General features: G+C 32.9%; 1 protein-coding gene across 1 annotated transcript in view; it reads right to left on the bottom strand.

Annotated features, from left to right (window-relative positions):
* The window catches only part of LOC145277934 (transmembrane protein 209-like), a 40,939-nt gene extending 29,808 nt beyond the window's left edge, over nt 1-11,131 (bottom strand). The window contains exons 1-5 of the mRNA XM_080130011.1: nt 10,966-11,131; nt 5,157-5,289; nt 5,003-5,061; nt 3,901-4,032; nt 1,543-1,856 (exon numbers count right to left, since the gene is read on the bottom strand). Of these exons, the coding sequence (XP_079986137.1) occupies nt 1,543-1,856; nt 3,901-4,032; nt 5,003-5,061; nt 5,157-5,287 (636 nt within the window). The 5' untranslated portion in view covers nt 5,288-5,289; nt 10,966-11,131. The remainder of the gene's footprint in view (nt 1-1,542; nt 1,857-3,900; nt 4,033-5,002; nt 5,062-5,156; nt 5,290-10,965) is intronic.
* Between the last annotated feature and the right edge of the window lie 8,535 nt (nt 11,132-19,666).

The raw sequence follows: 19,666 nt of genomic DNA, 5'->3' as shown, positions 1-19,666 counted from the left end.
ACTTCAGTTACAAATAGTTTTCCTTTATTCTAACGAGTCACCACTTATCAAAACTTAATGCCACTCGAGGATAAAGTGTAAGGTTGACGGCGAGGCCAACACCTTGATGATTGAAACCGAACAAAATGGGATTAGTTGAAATGGTTCAACAAAAATTTGTTGATATTGGACTTGAAACAACCATGTTGTAGTCAGCTATGATTGTACATTTTTTATTTTTCATCACAAACAAGAAACATTGTCACCAAGATGCAAGGGGTTACACAATGAATTAGAGACCATATCTACAAAAGCATCCCAAGTGAGGAGTTGTACAACAAGATGTTTGTTCACATTACATTTAATTTTCTGCATGTCAGTAAAGTCAGGGGAACAGAGGTGGAATTTCAAAGGCTAGCAGTAAGAAAAACTGCTAGAGTAGAAAGCCTTTCAGCATCTGGGGATCTTTACAGTGAAGGGCTTGGATTTTGTTGATTCTTTAGTCAGCGGGTATTTGCATCAACAGGGCACCAGTGCTGCAAGTTCATTGGAGCACATTCCACTGAAGTATTTGTAAAACAAGCACAGGGATGCAACATTGCCGCGATAGGATAGGGGGTTGGAGCTTTTTTGACAGTGTGGGACCTATTTTTCTTTTTCATCTATTTATCCCAAGCAAGGCATATTGCCACTTGGGATCATGTCTACAGGACCGCAAGTAGGAAGTTGAGTAGCAAAATGTCAGAATTAAAAAAAAAAAAAATTTTGAAGAGCAAGATAGATTTAAACTCCTACAGATGGAACCATTCTACATTAAATATTTATAGTAAACTACTAAAATTAGAAAAGTGGAGGGAAAAAAAAATGGAGGCATTTATAGATAATAGAAAAAAGTGGTCAAAAAAAAAAAAAAAAAAAAAAAAAAAAAAAAAAAAATGAAATAAAATAAATAAATGTTACCAAAGGCAAGATAAGTTACATCTCTACCTACTTCGGATGAGTTTTTGATATTCTAACTTATTTTATAACATTTACCAAGTAGTGCAAAAGTTGCTAAGTTATAACAATAACAAAATGGAGATGAGGCAGTCATTTGGGGAGTCTCAATCACTCAAAAATTTTTTTAAAAAGTACTGATAGAAATCCACATAATAAACGTCTCCACAACATTTATTACGTGGATTTCTATCAGTATTTTGTTTCATTTTTGTAGTTTTAAGTGATTATCATTACTCCAAAAACAGCATCCTCATTTTCGCCATCTTGCGGTCATACTAACTTAGCAACTTGGTACTATTTGTGTTACAAACTTAATAAAATAAATTAAAACACCAAAAACTTATCCAGGTAGGTAGAAGAATAACTTATCTTGCCTTTGGTAACATTTATTTGTTATATATTTGTTTCTCGACAACTTTTTTAGCTTGTTGTCTGTCGTAATTTAATGCCCAAAATTTTAATTAAAAAAGATATCAATTTACTTGTTCTTTTAAAAATAAATGCCCTATCCACAAAATTCTAACAGATCAGGTTTCAATGATCCAAATCGAAAATTCTACTTACAGCACTTTCAGATGACAAATAAGATGAAGACTGATTGCCGCCATATCGATAACTGTAAGAGCTGTTTGATATAGTTGCATGAAAGCTTGCTGACCCTGGACTAGAGATAGGGCTAGGGTAAAGTGGAGAAGAACTAGGGCTTATTCCACTTTTGTTACCAGTGCTCGGGGTGTAATACATGGAAGAGCCTGTGCCAGGTGGGGTACGGCTACCAGAATAACTATGCGACTGGGTAGGAGAGCTACAGTTGAAAGTCAATTGGATCGGTGATGAAGAGACGGCAGGTTTCACAGGAGAGATTTTAAAACCAGGATCTGGGAAAGAAAAAAAAAAAATGATTAATTACTGCATGTTTGGAATAAGAGCAAAAATCAAATTTCTGTTAAAATCAATGTTATCTACTTAATTTTGGAGTTCTTATCCTCTCACGGTTACCACCTAACGAAGGCTAGAGGAATAGTTGGCCAAAACGTTGTGAAACAACAAAGAAAAGATGAGGATAACAGTCTGCAATAAAAGAATAAACGATACTCATCTCAATAAACATTCCAATCGAAAATCAATGTTTAGAGGGTGCTTGTTAAGATAAAGTTGACAGATCGATTTTCTTAATATGTTGTTTTTAAGCAAAAACAATATTATGTACTTAATTGTTATGCCAAAAATAGTAATATATCTAAAAATTATGAAAACTCATTGAGTAGAAATTTATTCCTAGTTGTAATTTTTACAGAAAATTAGGTATAATCACAACAGGGGACATAACTCCAATATTTGTTGTCTATAGCAATAGAATTTTTTTGTTTTACTAAAAATACAATAACAGTTGTTCTACTCAATGATTTTTTAGCATGCTCTTGTTCAGTCAGCTTTGACTGGGTAGAGTTGGGTTGGTTAGTTTAAGGTCATATCCAGGACCTGGCTGGGTAGAAGTCCTAAGTAATTTGCAATTGTAATTTTGAGTGTGTACTAAAGATTGAACCTTCAACCTCCAGAAACTAAACGTTGAACCTTCAACCTCCAGAAACTAAACGTTGAACCTTCAACCTCCAAAAACTAAACGTTGAACCTTCAACCTCCAGAAACTAAACGTTGAACCTTCAACCTCCAGAAACTAAACGTTGAACCTTCAACCTCCAGAAACTAAACGTTGAACCTTCAACCTCCAGAAACTAAACGTTGAACCTTCAACCTCCAGAAACTAAACGTTGAACCTTCAACCTCCAGAAACTAAACGTTGAACCTTCAACCTCTAGAAAAGTTTAACTTTACAACTGAATTTTACCAAGTACTTTATCCACGTATCCTTGCAGACAAATAACACTCAAGATGAAAACAGTAGTCTGAAAAATCCAAATAATAAAATATCATCTCAAAAATTCAGAAAGCTAATGAGATTGTTCAAAAAATTTGTTACTTTAGTGATACTGTTGGAGCACAAGGATGAGCAGGTACTAGTATGATTACAAGAATTAGGAATTTCTGAAGTTCTGGAAACTTCTGACATTACTAATCAACAGAACATTACCATTATCAACCAAGGACAATTATGGAGTCTTACAATTAATAGCTTTTTAGTTTTATATAATTTCATCAACCACCAAGATCCTGTCCTCAGGTATCATGGGGTTGCCATCCATGGCCAACAAGTGATCCCATCAGTGTATCCGGCTAGCCAGTTTGAGTAGTTGAAAAAAAAAAAAAAAAAAGAAAAGGTTGGGAAGAAGAAAAATAACATCAGAAGAAATTTAGGACTCAAAGTCAGAATACGTTGTACTATCATAACAAACCCGCTCCCTTCTATTTTCTTTTTATTTACATTATTCTTTCCTTTACATTATTCGCCTTCTACCATTCTTTCTACCATTTCAAACAGTTTACTTGTTAAAAAGTTGGAGGGTGCTATGGATATTAAAGGTCTAGGAATAATACGCAAGAACAACCTCCTCAGAATTAAGAATATAGATTTTATAAACATCTTAAAATAAAAAAAACAAAAACTCAAACAAGGTAAAAGGTTAAAAAAACATAAGGCTAAAAAAAGAAAGTTAAAAAGAAAAGGAAAAACAAAAGGTAAAGAAAAGTTAGGAAAAAAGAAAAGATAAAAAATAAATATAATGTAAAAAATACTTTAAAAATAAAATAAAAAGACCAAAACCTAAAATCTACAACTAAAAACTACAAACAAAATTTTTTTAATTTAAAAAAATGTTTTTAATTAAATTTTAAAAATTAAAAATAAAAAAATTAAAAAAAACTTGTAACTCAACTTTTTGCCAATTCATTTCTGTGCAAAAAAGTGTAAGACCAAAATATTCTATTTTGAAAGAAAGGATTAATTCAATAAAAATAATTTACCAGTGTCTCTAACTCCCAATAATTTTCTCTGCTTTGGAGTAAGCACCACAGGACTGGTCATAACATATGGCCACACCCAACATGTCAAGTCAACCAAAGAATTGAAGCAGAAAAGCAAGAACAGAGCCACCTCTGGGAAAAATAAAATAACAAAAGTAGTTAAACAAGAATTAAGGAAAATCTAAAAAAACTACACAATTTTTTTTAAATCATGATTTGATAAAACTTAAGGAAATAAGTTTTTAAAATGCTTTACAAACTTGTGATGCAATAGCTGCAGGAGAAATACCTGCCAGTCAAGAAACCTTTTTACATGGCTTTAAAATTTGAGTATTTAGTAGAGTTAGGAAGAAGGAAAAAATAGAAAGGGCTGAGAAAGATCAATGTTGAGGCAAAAGGTATCGGAGAAAGTTCAGCACTTGCACGATGAGAAAAAAGAAAAAAGTAATAATTTTATACATCAGTTATTAAAAATAAACAATTAAGATTCTTGTCCAGATTTCCCCCTTAGATTAATAAAAATAAATCTGTATGATCTACGCACCCATGATAAAATGAAAATCTCATATTCCAAAAATCACGTAAATTGATCCAATAGTTTTAGTTTTAACTAAGAAAATCAAATTTTATGAGTAAGCAAAAAGAGAGTGTCTTGTATAGATAGATATCTCAAAGAAACAAGGGAAAATAACTCAATAATTTAAACTTGCGAGATCAGCCTTGTAATGCCTAAGATTTCTCATTAATCACTTAAAGATTACTTCATGAAAATAAAAGTGCTTGATTAATTTACATAATTTTTGGAATATGATGTTTTCATTCTATCACAAGTGTATACATCAAATTTTCTGTATTTTTGGTTTTTAATATGGGGGATTCTGAACAAAAACACAATTAGTTTCATTACATATTTTATGAGACATACAAAATCTAAACCCTATAAACATTTATGAAACATTTTATTTGTTAAGAGCAATTGTTAATATTGAAGTAAGACTGGATTAGAATGTGAAAAAAAACCCAAAAAACTATGTCTCCATGAATAAATAAAAAAAATTATCTCATAATAATCAAACAGAAAACTTAAATTTGAGCCACTCACCAGAATACCACAATATTGGGTAGGAAACCTCAAAATACTGCTGAATTGTCATATAACGTCTAGAATGAAAAAAGGATAAAGATTAGAAGCATCATTGTTAATGCAAACATTAAACACAATTTAGGAATTAAGAAAATGCGGAAATATTACTGACATGTCCATATACAGAACGAAAGCTGAGATAACGTTGAGAGCTGCCCAAAATAAGGCATGTTGGGAATATTTCCATTGTTTGCGTTTTTTGAAAACTGTGTCCATCAGCGAAAAAGAACCACTTTTCGTCATTTCTGAAACAAAGTAGAAAAAAATCAAAAGTATGGTCAATTTCTTGAAACAAGATTTTTTTTGGCCCTATTAGGACAAAATTTCACATGAAAACAATGGTATCTACATATTCCTCGCATTTTTAAGATGATTATATATAAAAACTACAAAAATCGATAAGGTAGAAAATTATTTATTAAAGAAAATAAAAAATAGAATTTGATGAAAACAATAAGACAAGAGTTCAACAGGGAGATAATTTTCCGTTTTGATTTAAACAAAATGGTGAACAATTTTTCACCTGCTAATACGATTAAAGTTGTTTTGTTTAATAATTCAGTAATATTCTGGTAATTTCGACTGCATAATTTGGAAGCTACCATTGTAACTTATTAGAACTGACAAAAAAAATCAGTTGAAACCATTGTTTTTTGACTGAAAACTCCATTTATCAACTACAAAATCTTGTCCCAATTCTGTAGAGGCGCCATTTTTTTTTATATTATACATAGGATACAAAGTCAAATGGCCTAAGCTTTATTTTGGTTAACAATTTCATGCAATTTTAATTTCAGAAAACAATAAGACACAAGAGAGTTCAAAGTTTTTTTAATAAAATTACATTAAATATTTCAAAATATTTAAATACAGAGTTGGTTATGTGAAAGTAACAAAAAACATTTTGAAATAAAACTTGACAAATGTTTAAAACGCATAGTTTTAAACTTTTAAACTGTAGACAAATTTATTTTCTATTATTTGATAACATGTTTTGTTTATTTGACATGTCTCTCAATCCTTGACCAATGGTGTATACTAAAAACACCCAAAATTTATATCTGAAAACAAAACAAAAAAAAGACATCTATCTATATATATAAAAGCGAAAATGTGTGTGTGTATGTATGTGTGTTCGCTTTTTCTGTATGTCAACAAAAGGCTTTTTTTCAGAGAAGCGGTCGCTCGCTTTAAAACTTTTTATATCACATACAAATCGTAATATCTCACAGTTAACAACGAAGCTCGCCTATCTATTTAATTTGCTTGATTTCGGGAAGATAAATATTCAATATTTGTCGCTCGCCGCATGTGGGTTAGTCTTTTTCCTATAACATCTTGGGGATGGGAAAAAAAAAAGCGTTCAGCAGTAAATGAATACTATCCTGCAGTTGACCTCATTAACTCATTAAAACAGGCACCTGCTAAATCCAACTAATTAAATAAATTCAAACGTGTTTCCGTTAGCATCTCGCGGTGGGGCAATGGTTAACATCGCACGTTTTTTTTTTCACACTTTAATTTACAACTTTGCCTCAACGGTTCAGGTTCGATCCTCATACTTACTTTTTTTTTTAACAACCGCCCCCCCCCCAAACACCCAGGCAATGCTGGGTACCCCTCGCTAGTAGGCAAAATGTGTGTTAGAGTGTGCATTTTTTGTGTATGTCTGGCAAAGGCTTTTTTTATGAGGCGTGTTCGGTGGGGTCACTCGTTTTTTAAATTTTTTATATAGTCTAAATTATATCTATGAGTTACAAAGAGAGATTGCATCTATCTTTAATTTGGCCGACTTTTACACGCTATTTTCAAGATTTTTTTTCACTCGCCATGTCTTTGTTTCGCTTTTCAATATAAAAAAGTGAAACTGAACCTCCGTAGCATTATCTCCCTGGCACTCGTGGCAGAGGGAGGGGGGGGCAGAAAAGCAATAAGGTTTGATCAATGTGGGGAAACCCCTTATATCAGACAATTGCTATTCATTAGGACACTAGGGAACTGGTCCCCCCCCCAACATCTTGGGGAAACAAAAAAAAAAAAAAAAAAAAAAAAAAAACTACCTCGCAGAAAAACTTAACTGCTGGATATGTTTGATCTCATTATCATTAAATTCGTGCACCTGTCAATTAAATTTTAATTGTTAAAAAAAAAAACACTTTTCTGTTACTCTGCCATCATGGACGAGCAGGTAACATGTCAGGATTTTTTTTTCCACCTTCGCCTCAAGGTTTCGGGTTCGATCTTACCTACCAAAACTTTTTTTTTCTTCTTTTGCCACACGGGTGATGTCAAGCAGTTCACCGTTTCTTTTTTTCTTTTTTTTTTTCCACGATTTTTGAAAGAAGCTTAACATCGTTTTTTTTTTTTGTTTTGATCTAACCCCCCCCCCTAATATACACACCTCCAAACGCTAGGCACCCCTGCTAGTCTCTATATAGAAAAGGCAAAATGGCCATGCGCACTTTTGTATGTCCAACAAAGGCTTTTTTCGCAGGGGTTCTCAGGGGAGGTTATTATATTTCAGAACATTTTATATACTCCCTAGATTGTAATATCTACGATTTGCGAACGGTCGTCGTCTCTACATTTATTTTGAGCAAGTTTAAAAAAAAAAAAAAAAGAAAAAAAACATGGTTTCCAGTGTTTGTTTGTCTTTTTCATATAAATAAAGACAAACTGAATCGAATCAAATCAGCTCACTTGCCTTTGTGGCCGGCACATCTTGAAGGCAATCAGCTTTGATCAACGTGAGGAAAACCTTTCATATCAGACAATTGCTATTCACTTGAGAGCTCCCCTTTTTTCGGGGAACTTGGTTTCCCCAACATCGTAGGGAAACAAATAAATGAAACAGCAGAAAGCTGAACTGGCCTTCAGCCAACGTTTATTTCTGCACCTGCGTATTCACTTAGCAAGTCAATTTTTTGATTGACCTCGCTAAATTTGAACGCTTTTCACTTCCTATGGCCTCGTAGCGTAGCGGTAAGATGTCACATTTTCTTTTGCTTTCTTTTCCGTCACCGCATCACAAGTTCGAGCCTGTCTGACTACTAACACTTTTTTTTTCTTTTACACTTCCAAACAACCGGGGCAACGCCGGGTACCCCAGCTAGTTTTTCATACAAAACTGATTTCCAGAGACATTATTTACAAAAAAAGCAAAAATAGCAGTCAATTGATCTTGCTTTAACTCATGCGATCAAAATAACTTTGGATGCTCAAAAGTAAAAAGCACTAGTTTGGAGCTGATGACCAATTATTTAAGGCCAGATTTTTTGTTGAATAAAACAGTGGAGCTAAAATGTTAACATCTACATTATATGCTCATGCTTTTTATTTCGCCCCTCTGGGCTTAGGAAAACTAAATTCATTTCTCAATTCATGCACAATCATACACTTATGCTCTCTGGCAAAAAGCAACAAACAATCTCTATACAATAGCACACCAATACATACTCCAAAAATTGTAGTATAGTTAACAAAAACAAATGCGTAGCAGCATGGACCATAGCTTTGTGTTGAGTTTTGTTGCATCTTAGAAAAGATGCTCAAATAAAACTACTTGATCGATTTATGTCATTTTTTAAATATATTTTCGTTTTGCCATACATCATAGATTTTCGTTATTTGCATCTAAAAGCAAAATATGTGTGTGTCTTGCAAAAACTTTCCACGCACGCGACGGATCCTCACAGGATCGGCAACATTTTCAAGCTCAATTCTTCGAACAAATATCGAAAAATTGGCCAAAAACATTCATTCCTTCACCCTCAACTGGACAGTTTTGTACACGGAGGGTCGTTTTTTTTTACGTTGACATCTTTGCAAGTCATCGTTTCCGTTGGATTGACTAGGCTTAATTTCTACGTTCTCGACTTCCACCATGGACGCATCATCGGCCAAGACATTACATTTTTTTTTCTTTCTTCGCGTTACAGGTTCGAGCCTGCCTACTACCACTTTTTTTTTTTTTTTTAACACCTTTCTCCACCCAAACTGCCTACTGTTGTTTTGATCCCCCCCCCCGGTTCCTTATTACACCTCCACACATCCGGGCAACACTGGGGACCCCAGCTAGTATTTTAATATAAGGGAAATTCTTGACAAGAACTCAAATATCTTATCAAATGATAGAAAATAAATTTTCGGGTTTGTATTACTGTACACAGATTCGAAAAAGTTGTCAAAAAACTAATATATAACAAATAAATGTTATCAAAGGCAAGATAAGTTACTTTTCTACCTAACTGGATATATTTTTTGTGTTTTTATTCAATGTAACATGTTTATTCAGCTCGAAAACCATACAGTGTTTACCGATGTATTGGAACATTCAAGATGGCGTCTGATTCTCTCTTTAACACGGTAAGTTTGGGAAAAGGTGTTATAAATAAAAAACCGGTTAAAATACTGTTAAAAACGCGCTCAATATATGTTACCGTGACATAGGTTGACATATATTCGGCGGGTTTTTAATAGTATTTTGTATAGTTTTTTATTTATAACACCTTTTCCCAAACTTACCGTGTTAAAGAGAGAATCAGACGCCATCTTGAATGTTCCAATACATCGGTAAACACTGTATGTTTTTCGAGCTGAATAAACATGTTACATTGAATAAAAACACAAAAAATATATCCAGTTAGGTAGAAAAGTAACTTATCTTGCCTTTGATAACATTTATTTGTTATATATTTGTTTTTTGATAACTTTTTCGAATCTATGTGGACAGTAAACCCAAAACTTTTGTAGTTAGATAGAAGAGAAGAGTAACTTATCTTGACTTTGGTAACATTTATTGGTAATCCCCAAAAATGTCTACGCACGTTCGTAGACATTTTGTAAACATTGTTTTTAAAAAATAAAAAATAATACTTCTATTATGTTTTAAACGACTGTAATAGTTTATTTTGGAAGTATATTTCATAAAGAAAATTGACAACCCACTTTAAAAACAGAAATTACGAGTTTTATATATTTTATTCGCAGTTTTTTGTTGACTCTTCTGGCGGCCATGTTGTAAGCCCTAACGGTATTTTTGGAGATTACCCATTTATTTGTTATATATTTGTTTTTTGACAACTTTTTCGAATCTATATGTACAGTAATACAAACCCGGTCGGCGTTGTGTTACAGTTAAAATAAACATTTACCCACCATTTAACATTTTTCGAAGATTTTACTGTTTACATTGGGGGCGCGAGTGGGGGGGGGGCGCGTAGCGTAAACGGAAGCTGCAAAATGGTGGAAAGTATTTCATGGGTTCAGGGGTTAATACCATGCAAACGGTAAATTTGCCCAAAGTTTGACTATCAGATTCGTTGTCAGCGACCTTAATTACCTATAAAAATAAACAAATTAGAGTGATCGGTGTTCTGTTGTAGCGTATTTGGATATTTACCAAAAACAGTTGTAAAACTCTGACAGTGTTAACGATGATGAAAGAGTTAATGTTTTGCCGCGTTTATTCTGAGGGGTTAGGTTCTCACACGACACCGCTTACAGGCCCACCTTTCCCCAAAGGAGGCTGGATTTTTGGACCCCATCTTTATACAATAATTACAATATACAAGTCCCCCTCCCCCAAACCGCTTCGGCGGCACGGGGGTGAAAAGATCAAAGTGTAGTATCTGTTCCGGCAGATACTGCACTTAAGATAATTTGTACCAGTCAATGGAGGGGAAACCCTCTATACTGGGACAATTATTATTTTTGGTAACCAGAGTGACCCCTTTTAGGGGAGCTGGTTTTTACCTCACATTAAAAACGGCCTTGTGCCTAATTTGCTCAGTGGGGGAGCAAATAAACACCATCTTTATACAATAATTTGAAACTTAACCGACTTTAAATTTTTAGTTTTGTCTTTCTTTTGTTTTTTACACAAGTAAAAAAAAAAAAATATGAAAAGTATTGTGCCATACCTGTTTCGAAAGAAAATAAAACCGTTAAAACAATATTTGAAGTCGACTTTAAACGAATGGCATTACAATAAAATTTCTGGCTGATTTCTTCAAAGTCGGCAAATGGTGTAAACGAAAGAAAGTAAAAATATTTTACAAAACCCACGTTTAACGGAAACCGGAAGTAATCACGAAAAAAAAAATAATTTAAGAGAAAAATCTATGCGAGGTTTTTAAATTAAATTATTAAATTACAGAAAATAATTCCATTTATGTTTTACTTGTTTTTTTATGATATTTATAAAATTGATTTTAATTTAATAAAGTTTTTTTTTTCTTGCTTATATGTTTAATTTGCCGGTGGGCGGTGAACGTTAATGTTTGCTGCGATCCTGTTAATTCTACACACAATGGTCTAAAAATCCAATAAGATTATATTCTTTTCACGAAAAAAAAAAAAAAAACGGCTAAAGAGAACTAAGGTAAAGATTTGTACCATTTTATTGCTTCAAGTAAAATAATTCTTTATAAATTTCCTATGGGAATGAAAAATAATTGTCAGTTTATTTTAAAATCAGAAAATATGCATCACCACAATGGCTTAAGAACATTTTATGATGATTGTGGAGAATGGGATTTTAAGACCAAAAACTATCATTGTGATTATTATTTGAAAATGATATTTAAAAGAGAGGAAATGTTTTATTATCGGAAGAAGTCCAAAGATAAAAGATATCTTATTGAGTTTGAGCCACAGACAAAAGAAGCCGACATCATAACGATAATAAGATATTAATCATGAACATTCACCAGGTTTTAAACGACGAATAATCACTGTTATAATTGACAGTAAAAATAAAAATGTCAACGAACTGATGTTTTATCAATATAAAGGACTGCAGCAACTGACAAGTCAGTTTGTTAGGACACACTCAGAAGATTTTCAGACAATTAAAAAATATATATATTAATCTTCCAACAAAAAAATATATATGGAAATTCCTAGTTTACGAAAATGTCGTGTTATTACCAATATGAAACCAAAACGAAATCCTGAAAATGTTAACGTTTGTGACCAAATTCAAAAGTGTTTGAGACTTGTGGTCAATGGTTTTGTTCGGTCAGTTATACAAATTGATAATGATTTACCTGCGATTATAATGGATACTGATGAACAAATTACTGATCTCATTTCTTGTACAACTGATCATGATTCATGATCATCATGAAAATGCAATAATTCGCGTTGATAGAACTTTTAATGTTGGTCCATATTTTCTGACAATGTTAAATTATAAAAACAAAAAGTGACCAGAATTGATTCAAAAGATCGTCCGATATTTCATGGACCAATTCTGTTGCCTAAAAAATCAACATTTGAAATTTATCATGCATTTTTCAGCCACATTACTGCAAAAATTAACAAAGTTAAAAATATTTATTTGAATATAACGCAAGATATGCAGGTTGGGTCAGATCAAAAGGCCATTGTTAAAGCTTTAGAGTTTGTATTTCCCAATTCCAATAGGTATCTTTGCATCAGACACATGAAAGAGAATTTGAGCCGCTTTCTTAATGACCACAATATATCAAAAGTTGAAAAAGATTATTTTATGAACATTTTTTTTTTTTTTTAAATAGCTTATCTGAATCCATGAATGAATACGAATATCAAGTATCATTAATGGAGCTAAACAAAATGTTACTTGATAAAAAATTAACAGCATATATGAATAAATTATCAGAAAACATTTACAATTATGGGATCAAGTAAAGATTAGATACCCCGTAGCAAGAGACGAATACTGGCGCACATTTCAAGTGATACCGGTTGCTCGACCTTGATATTGACGTTGGTTGTTTGTAAACACGTCAAATAGCAGACATGGTCGAATGTTTGCGAGCAAGATTTAAAAAAAATATATTTAAATAAATGGGCGTTTTTTGGGGTTTTTTTTTTTTATATATATATTTACAGAACTTTTTAATAAAACTAATACTAATAATGATTATAATAAAAATAAATTAAAAAATAAAAAGAATGAACAAAACATTAGAAACTGAGAATTTCAGACGCTAAATTTACTTGTATTTAATTTTTTTTTTTTTCTTTCATAAAGATAATCGCTGACACTGAGTTCTACTACAGAATCTTGTAGCATGTGCTTTAACAAGTACTTTTTGATGATTTATGGGTTCATGTTACAGGAGGAGAAGAGTAGAAATTTCCTCCGACAACAAGGTGTGTTACCAAAAAGGGTAACATGCCCTAAGTGTACGCAACCATGTTCCTATAGGGAAGATAAATGCTTATGCCGATGCACAAATTTTTGTGTCGAGCCATATAGAAAAAAAAAAGAAAATACTGCGGCTTTAGTGTAAGTGATGCGAAAGGAACTTTTATGGACCAAACACGCATGGAGTGCTGGAAGATTATCCTTTTTGTTAACCATTTTTTGAGTAATTTGTGGGATCACAAAACGGTCATGGAAAATCTTGACATCTCTAGCTGTTCCACTGTTGACTGGAGATTTTTCTGCTCCGAAGTTTGCCATAACTGGCTGCAAAATCAAGACCCAATAGGAGGCCAAGATATTGAAGTCGAAATTGACGAAACGTTAATCGTAAGACGCAAATATAACTGAGGAAGAACCCTCAGTCAAATTTGGCTTTTTGGGGGCATCGAAAGAAATTCCAAACAGAGTTTTGTGGTCGCTTTGACAGGCCCCAACAAACAGAAAAACAAGGAGATGCTGTTTCGATTAATAAGAAAATTTGTTCTGCCAGGGTCGATCATCTACAGCGACTCCTGAAAAGCCTACAGTAACCTCAGCCAGAACTATACCCATCACATCATAAATCACTCAAAAACTTGTCGATAAAGAACACCCAAATATTCACACACAGAATATTGAACGGCTGTGGCGAGATCTAAGAGTGGGTGAAAAGGCCTGGCAATCGAGCACAATTTATGAATCAATACTTGGCTAGGTACCTCTTTATAAGAAGTGAAAGTGATAAGTCGAAGCTACTACATGTTTTTCTGTCACGCTTCAAAAATGTATAAACATGGTTCAGAGATGCAAGAGTAATAAAGAACCGCATGAAGTAACACATGTCGCTTCTTCGTGTTGATTTTCATTTTAATTATTTATTTGTTCAAAAAAAAAAAAAGTTTTATTTTATAAAAATCCAATGTTGCTTTAATTCCAAAATTGTTTTATTAAAATTGAATTTTCTTATGCATTTTTCTGTTCGGAAAAAAAAAATCTTGTTTGTTATTTGCCGGTTTAATGTGATGTTCGTTTTCAGCATACCCGAAAACCAATAAAAGTCGTAATTTAAAAGGTGAGTGTCGAGTTAGAATGTTCTCTCCTTTTATTTATTTATTTATCTTTTTTTTTTTTTTTTTCTTGCGAACCTGAAATATTATTTAGTAACACATACTCAACATGGAGAGGGGATGATGCTTTGAAAATTTAGAAAATTGTCCTGTTGGACCGAATGTATAAAAATGACCAATTTTTTTTTTAATTTAGGAAAACTCCTCCCCGGTTGCTAGGTAGGAAAACTGATCTCTTATTGAATGGGTACGAGTTTTCCAGAGACGAGTTTTGCGGGCATCATTTTTTTTGGGGGGGGGGGGCATTCTCAGTTAAATTAATGACTAATAAGAGGGGATTCTAATTACATGACACGTCGGGAAAGAAATGGACCGTAAGTCAGAGAGAAATGAAGTAGAACTTCATAACGAGAAAAAGAACCCCCCCCCTTCTTAAAAGTCATTAAATTTATTCGTTTTCCAAAAATATTTTAGTTGGGGGGGGGGGCATTCTCAGTTTCAGAAAAGTGGATTTTTCTGCTAAGTGGCAGGGGCGGGGGCAATCCCAGAAAAGTGTTTCCGGTAGGTGGCAGTGGCAGTCATAGATGAGTAGATTTGTTTATGGCGCACGCACGTGCGAAAAAAAAGATGGCCGCCAAAGAATACAATGCATAATACAACTTTTTATATCTCGATAACTACTTATTTCTAAAAAATTTCAATGCGATTTTCGTATTCAGCATAGTCGAAAACCTCTTAAAGTCGTCATTTAAAAGAAAATTGTGGAAATGGACCTAATCTAAAAACATACCAAAACGTGTTTTGTAAATATATATTTTTTCTTTTAAATCTTAGAAAGTTTTGTAAATATATTTTTTAAAAATCTTGCTCGCGAACATTCGACCATGTCTTCTATTTAACATGTTTACAAACAACCAAAGGCAATGTCAAGGTCGAACAACCGGTGTCACTTGAAATGTGCGCTAGTTTTCCTCTTCTGCTACGGGGGTATCTAATCTTTACTTGGTCCCAATTATATTTGCAAACCAAAGTGGAAAAATAGTCATTTCAGAAATTGGTCAAATAGCAGTGTAGAATCATTGCATAAAAAAATTATTTAAACTGGAAAGTTGTCACACCTGAAGAATTGATAAAAAGTTTAAAAGAACTTATTGATATTCGATTTATGGATCTCAGAAAGGCATTATATGGAATTGGAAACTATAAACTAGAAAAGTCAATTTTCTATCATAAATGGATGACTTTTTTTTTTTTAAAAAACAAAAAACAAACTTACATTCCAAAAACTATTGAAAGGTAAGCTTGGAAAAAGTATTTCAAGTGATGCAAACTTGGAATTGCCTGAAAGATTGTTCAACGGACAGAAAACCTGAATCTAGAAAGCACATAAGAACAACAAGAAGAAATAATCATTGATTCTATGTGAATTATTGATTAAACATTTTTAGAAACTCCCAATGTTTTATGGCGTTCTTGGAAATGTTAAAGTTCCTTTACTTGAACATAGACATTAGTAAGGTAATAAAGTTGAATTTGTTTTGTATCATACAAAATGACTGTCCTCTGGAGATACTGAGATCTGTTAAAAATTATTCCACCCATTTCATTGTTTTGGTGCTCACGAATAAAAGGTTTGATTTTTAGCTCTAACATGTTAGACGAGTTTAAGGAATGATGTATTGTACAGAAGTTACATATATGATTTGTTTTTCTTATTATTATCATTGTTACAGTACAAGAATAAACATTCTAGTTGAAAGCTAATACAAATGAATATTCGGGTTTGTATTACTGTACACATAGATTCGAAAAAGTTGTCAAAAAACAAATATATAACAAATAAATGTTATCAAAGGCAAGATAAGTTACTTTTCTACCAAACTGGATATAATTTTCGTGTTTTTATTCAATGTAACATGTTTATTCAGCTCGAAAAACATGCAGTGTTTACCGATGTATTGGAAAATTCAAAATGGCGGCCGACTATCTCTTAAACACAGTAAGTTCGGGAAAAGGTGTTATAAATAATAAACTAGACAAAATACTGTTAGAAATTTGCTCAATATATATTACCGTGACATAAGTTGACATATATTCGGTGTTTTTTTAATAGTATTTTGTCTAGTTTATTATTTATAACACCTTTTCCCAAACTTACCGTGTTTAAGAGATAGTCGGCCGCCATTTTGAATTTTTCAATACATCGGTAAACACTGCATGTTTTTCGAGCTGAATAAATATGTTACATTGAATAAAAACACAAAAAACATATCCAGTTTGGTAGAAAAGTAACTTATCTTGCCTTTGATAACATTTATTTGTTATATATTTGTTTTTTGACAACTTTTTCGAATCTATGTATAAGTAATACAAACCCGAATATTTTCTATTGTAACAGATTGAATCATTTTCTTGAGAAATTAAGACCAGACTATGGCACTTTTTCTAAGATTTCCTGAAAATAGCTTCCCTTTCAGAGTCATACGAGAGTACACTGCACGTGAGGAGTTTTATGTGATTTACATCTTCCTTTTCTGATAAACTATGTCTTAATTCAACCATTTGTGTTATATGGAAAAAATGAGTAAACTTGAGAAATTATGTGAATCATTGTTGATATGCTTCAGGGAAAAAAAATCTAACGTTTTCTATATAAATGAGAGGATATGTACCCATGACTTTTTTTCTCAACATGAAAAACATTCACTATTTTCAATGAAAATTTTAAAGTCTAATTTAAAAAACTTTTCATCATGTTTATTATTTTATTATCTGATTATAGAAGCATTCACCGTTATCTTGCAAACCACCGAGACTGGATGTTGTATCGATATCATATAGAACAACTTCTGGATACTGCATTTTTAATTGCTGGTTTTAGGGATTTATATTAGTAATTTATATTCTATACATCTTCGAACAAAACTATAAAAATAAATATAGATGCATAAAATTGATGACGCTTCAATGCTTTCCTTTGAGTGTGTTATAAAAATACACTAGAATTTAATTTAATTACTGTTGTCACCATTGTATTTTCTCATTTTCAGTAGTTTTATGAAATGGATTATTTTAAGCACATTTAAAAACTTTGGAAAGAATATAGATAAAATTAAAAGCTGTTTTCAAATCAATAAAGCGTAGAACTATTTTATTTAAAAAAAAAAAAAAAAAAGTGACATCGATTGTTGATCTGTTTGACTTGAAAACAAACTTCATAATAACTTCTTCATGATTTTTTCTGATTTTTAAAGTAATTATATATTTAACTCTTAATATTACTAATTGATTATTATTATGACTATGATGATACGATTATATCAGGTTGCTCATATACTTGTTCAAAGATTCATCAATAATTTTCTATATTTTATGTTCTTTTAATGAATGATTCATCAATAATGAATGTGTTGCAAGATATGTCAAATTTTGTTATAAATTTTTGTTTCAAATACAATTGTTATTCAAATTAAATTTGAGCCGATACATTCTGGTGTCACAAAAAATAAACAAGGTTTTATTTGTTTGTTTTTTGTTCTTGATAGGTATTACTTTTCACCGAATCCCATTTATTGGCTAGTTGAAAAGTTTTAGAATACAGTTTGTGTTGACAAGATTCAAATTTTAAAGAAAAAAAGTCACTTGTGTTTATTTACGATTTAGTCTGAACCGTTTCAGTCCAGTCTAATTTTTTAAATAGTAAATAGCAATTACAGTAATTTAACATGCCAGTCTTAGTGAGGGAATGAGATATAGAAAAACTGCATTCTGCTACCCACTGCATCAGTATGGCTAGAAAGACCCAGCCAACTAGTGTGGTGAACGTTAAAATCACCAAACACATGTACTTTGGTGCTAGTATCTAAAGAGAGAGCCGTGTCTATATTGTCAGAGACATAATTAAGACACAGCCCTGGGTCGAGGGAGAAAGGTAGAGGAAATACAGGTAACTAATACAGTGGTGTAAGGTTAACTTAAAGCACATGAAAGCCTGGATTTCTAATTCTAGATTGAACTCTTTAGTCAGGGGGAGGGTGTCATGAATGTAGACTCCGAGTCCATGCATATATCTGAGTCTGTACAGCAGAGTGGAAGGTATCCAGTAATGTTAAAGAGATTGGTGGGGACTGAAGGGTGTAGATTAGTCTCACTTAATGCTAGGATATCCAGGGAGGTTACTATAAGAAATGCTTCTACATCATCTAGGTTTTTCCTAAACCCATAGATATTTGTGAATGCAAGCCTCAAAGGAGAAGGCGATTTATGTGTATGAATATTTGTTTCATGCCACTGTATGTTCACTCTGACAACATCATTTGGCATGGCAAGTATCTATTCCACTTCAAACAAACACCAAGACAAAATCGTTTGTGGCATGGTCATTAGCCCAGATGACATGTTATCCTCTTCAGAAAACTTTATATTTTAACAGCTCAATTCAGAGTTCTACAAGGTGTTCAGAGAAGATCTACCTGAGTATAGTGTCTCATTTGGTCACTCCAAAGCCTCCACCACTCCAGTATCGAGGCAGACTTCTATATAATGAAAACAAACTTTGAGAACTACAAATTAAGTTCAAGGAGTTCACATTGGTGAATTTTCCTGTCTCGAAGATATCGGAGTAGCAGTGAAATATGTGAACCCGTCCTTCCTAGTAAAAAAGTCTAATAGTGAACATGGCCTGGTTACTGCATTTTCTAGTGTTGGTCATATGCAAACCTCAGCCATGTCATGCTGAACATTGCAATTCTCTATCTATATAAGAGCCAGATACGCCCAAGGATGGAATACTGTTGCCACATATGGGCAGGGGCTGCTAGAAAAGACTTGTCCTGCCTTGATAGTGTTCAAAATAGACTTCGTGGCCTGGTGAGAGATGTCCTTTTCTCTTCGCTGCAACCTCTATCTCACAAGAGATGTTGTGAGTTTGTCTCTGCTTTATCGTTATTTTCATGGAAAGTGTTCAACTGAGCTTCAATCTATGGTCCCCCCTCGCCAAACTTTCACAAGAAACACTAGACTAGCTGAAAACATTATCAATAATTTTCCCCACTCTTTATCTGTGCCTAAGCCTAAACATAGATTCCATGATCAAAGCTTCTTTCTTAGAACTGCACGCCTGTGGAATTGTCTTCCATTTTCCTGCTTTCCAGCTGTCTATAATATGGTTGTCTTCAAGTCCAACGTGAACAAGTTTCTGATGAGCCGTTCCACTTAAGTTAACAAATTTACCGAACTTCCATTACTATTGATTACTATATTGTCCTTTTGACTACTCTACACTCTTTAACCCTTATCCTTGAGTGGCCGATCGGCCTTGATAAGTGGTGACGCCTATGTAAACAAAAAAAAAATCATAAAATATTGTGGCGTTGTGAT

This window comes from Euprymna scolopes, chromosome 6 (assembly GCF_053919585.1).
Source record: "Euprymna scolopes isolate OS-2025 chromosome 6, ASM5391958v1, whole genome shotgun sequence".
Taxonomy (NCBI): domain Eukaryota; kingdom Metazoa; phylum Mollusca; class Cephalopoda; order Sepiida; family Sepiolidae; genus Euprymna; species Euprymna scolopes.
Note: the sequence above shows the minus strand (reverse complement) of the source record. Positions and strands in the feature narration are given on the sequence as shown.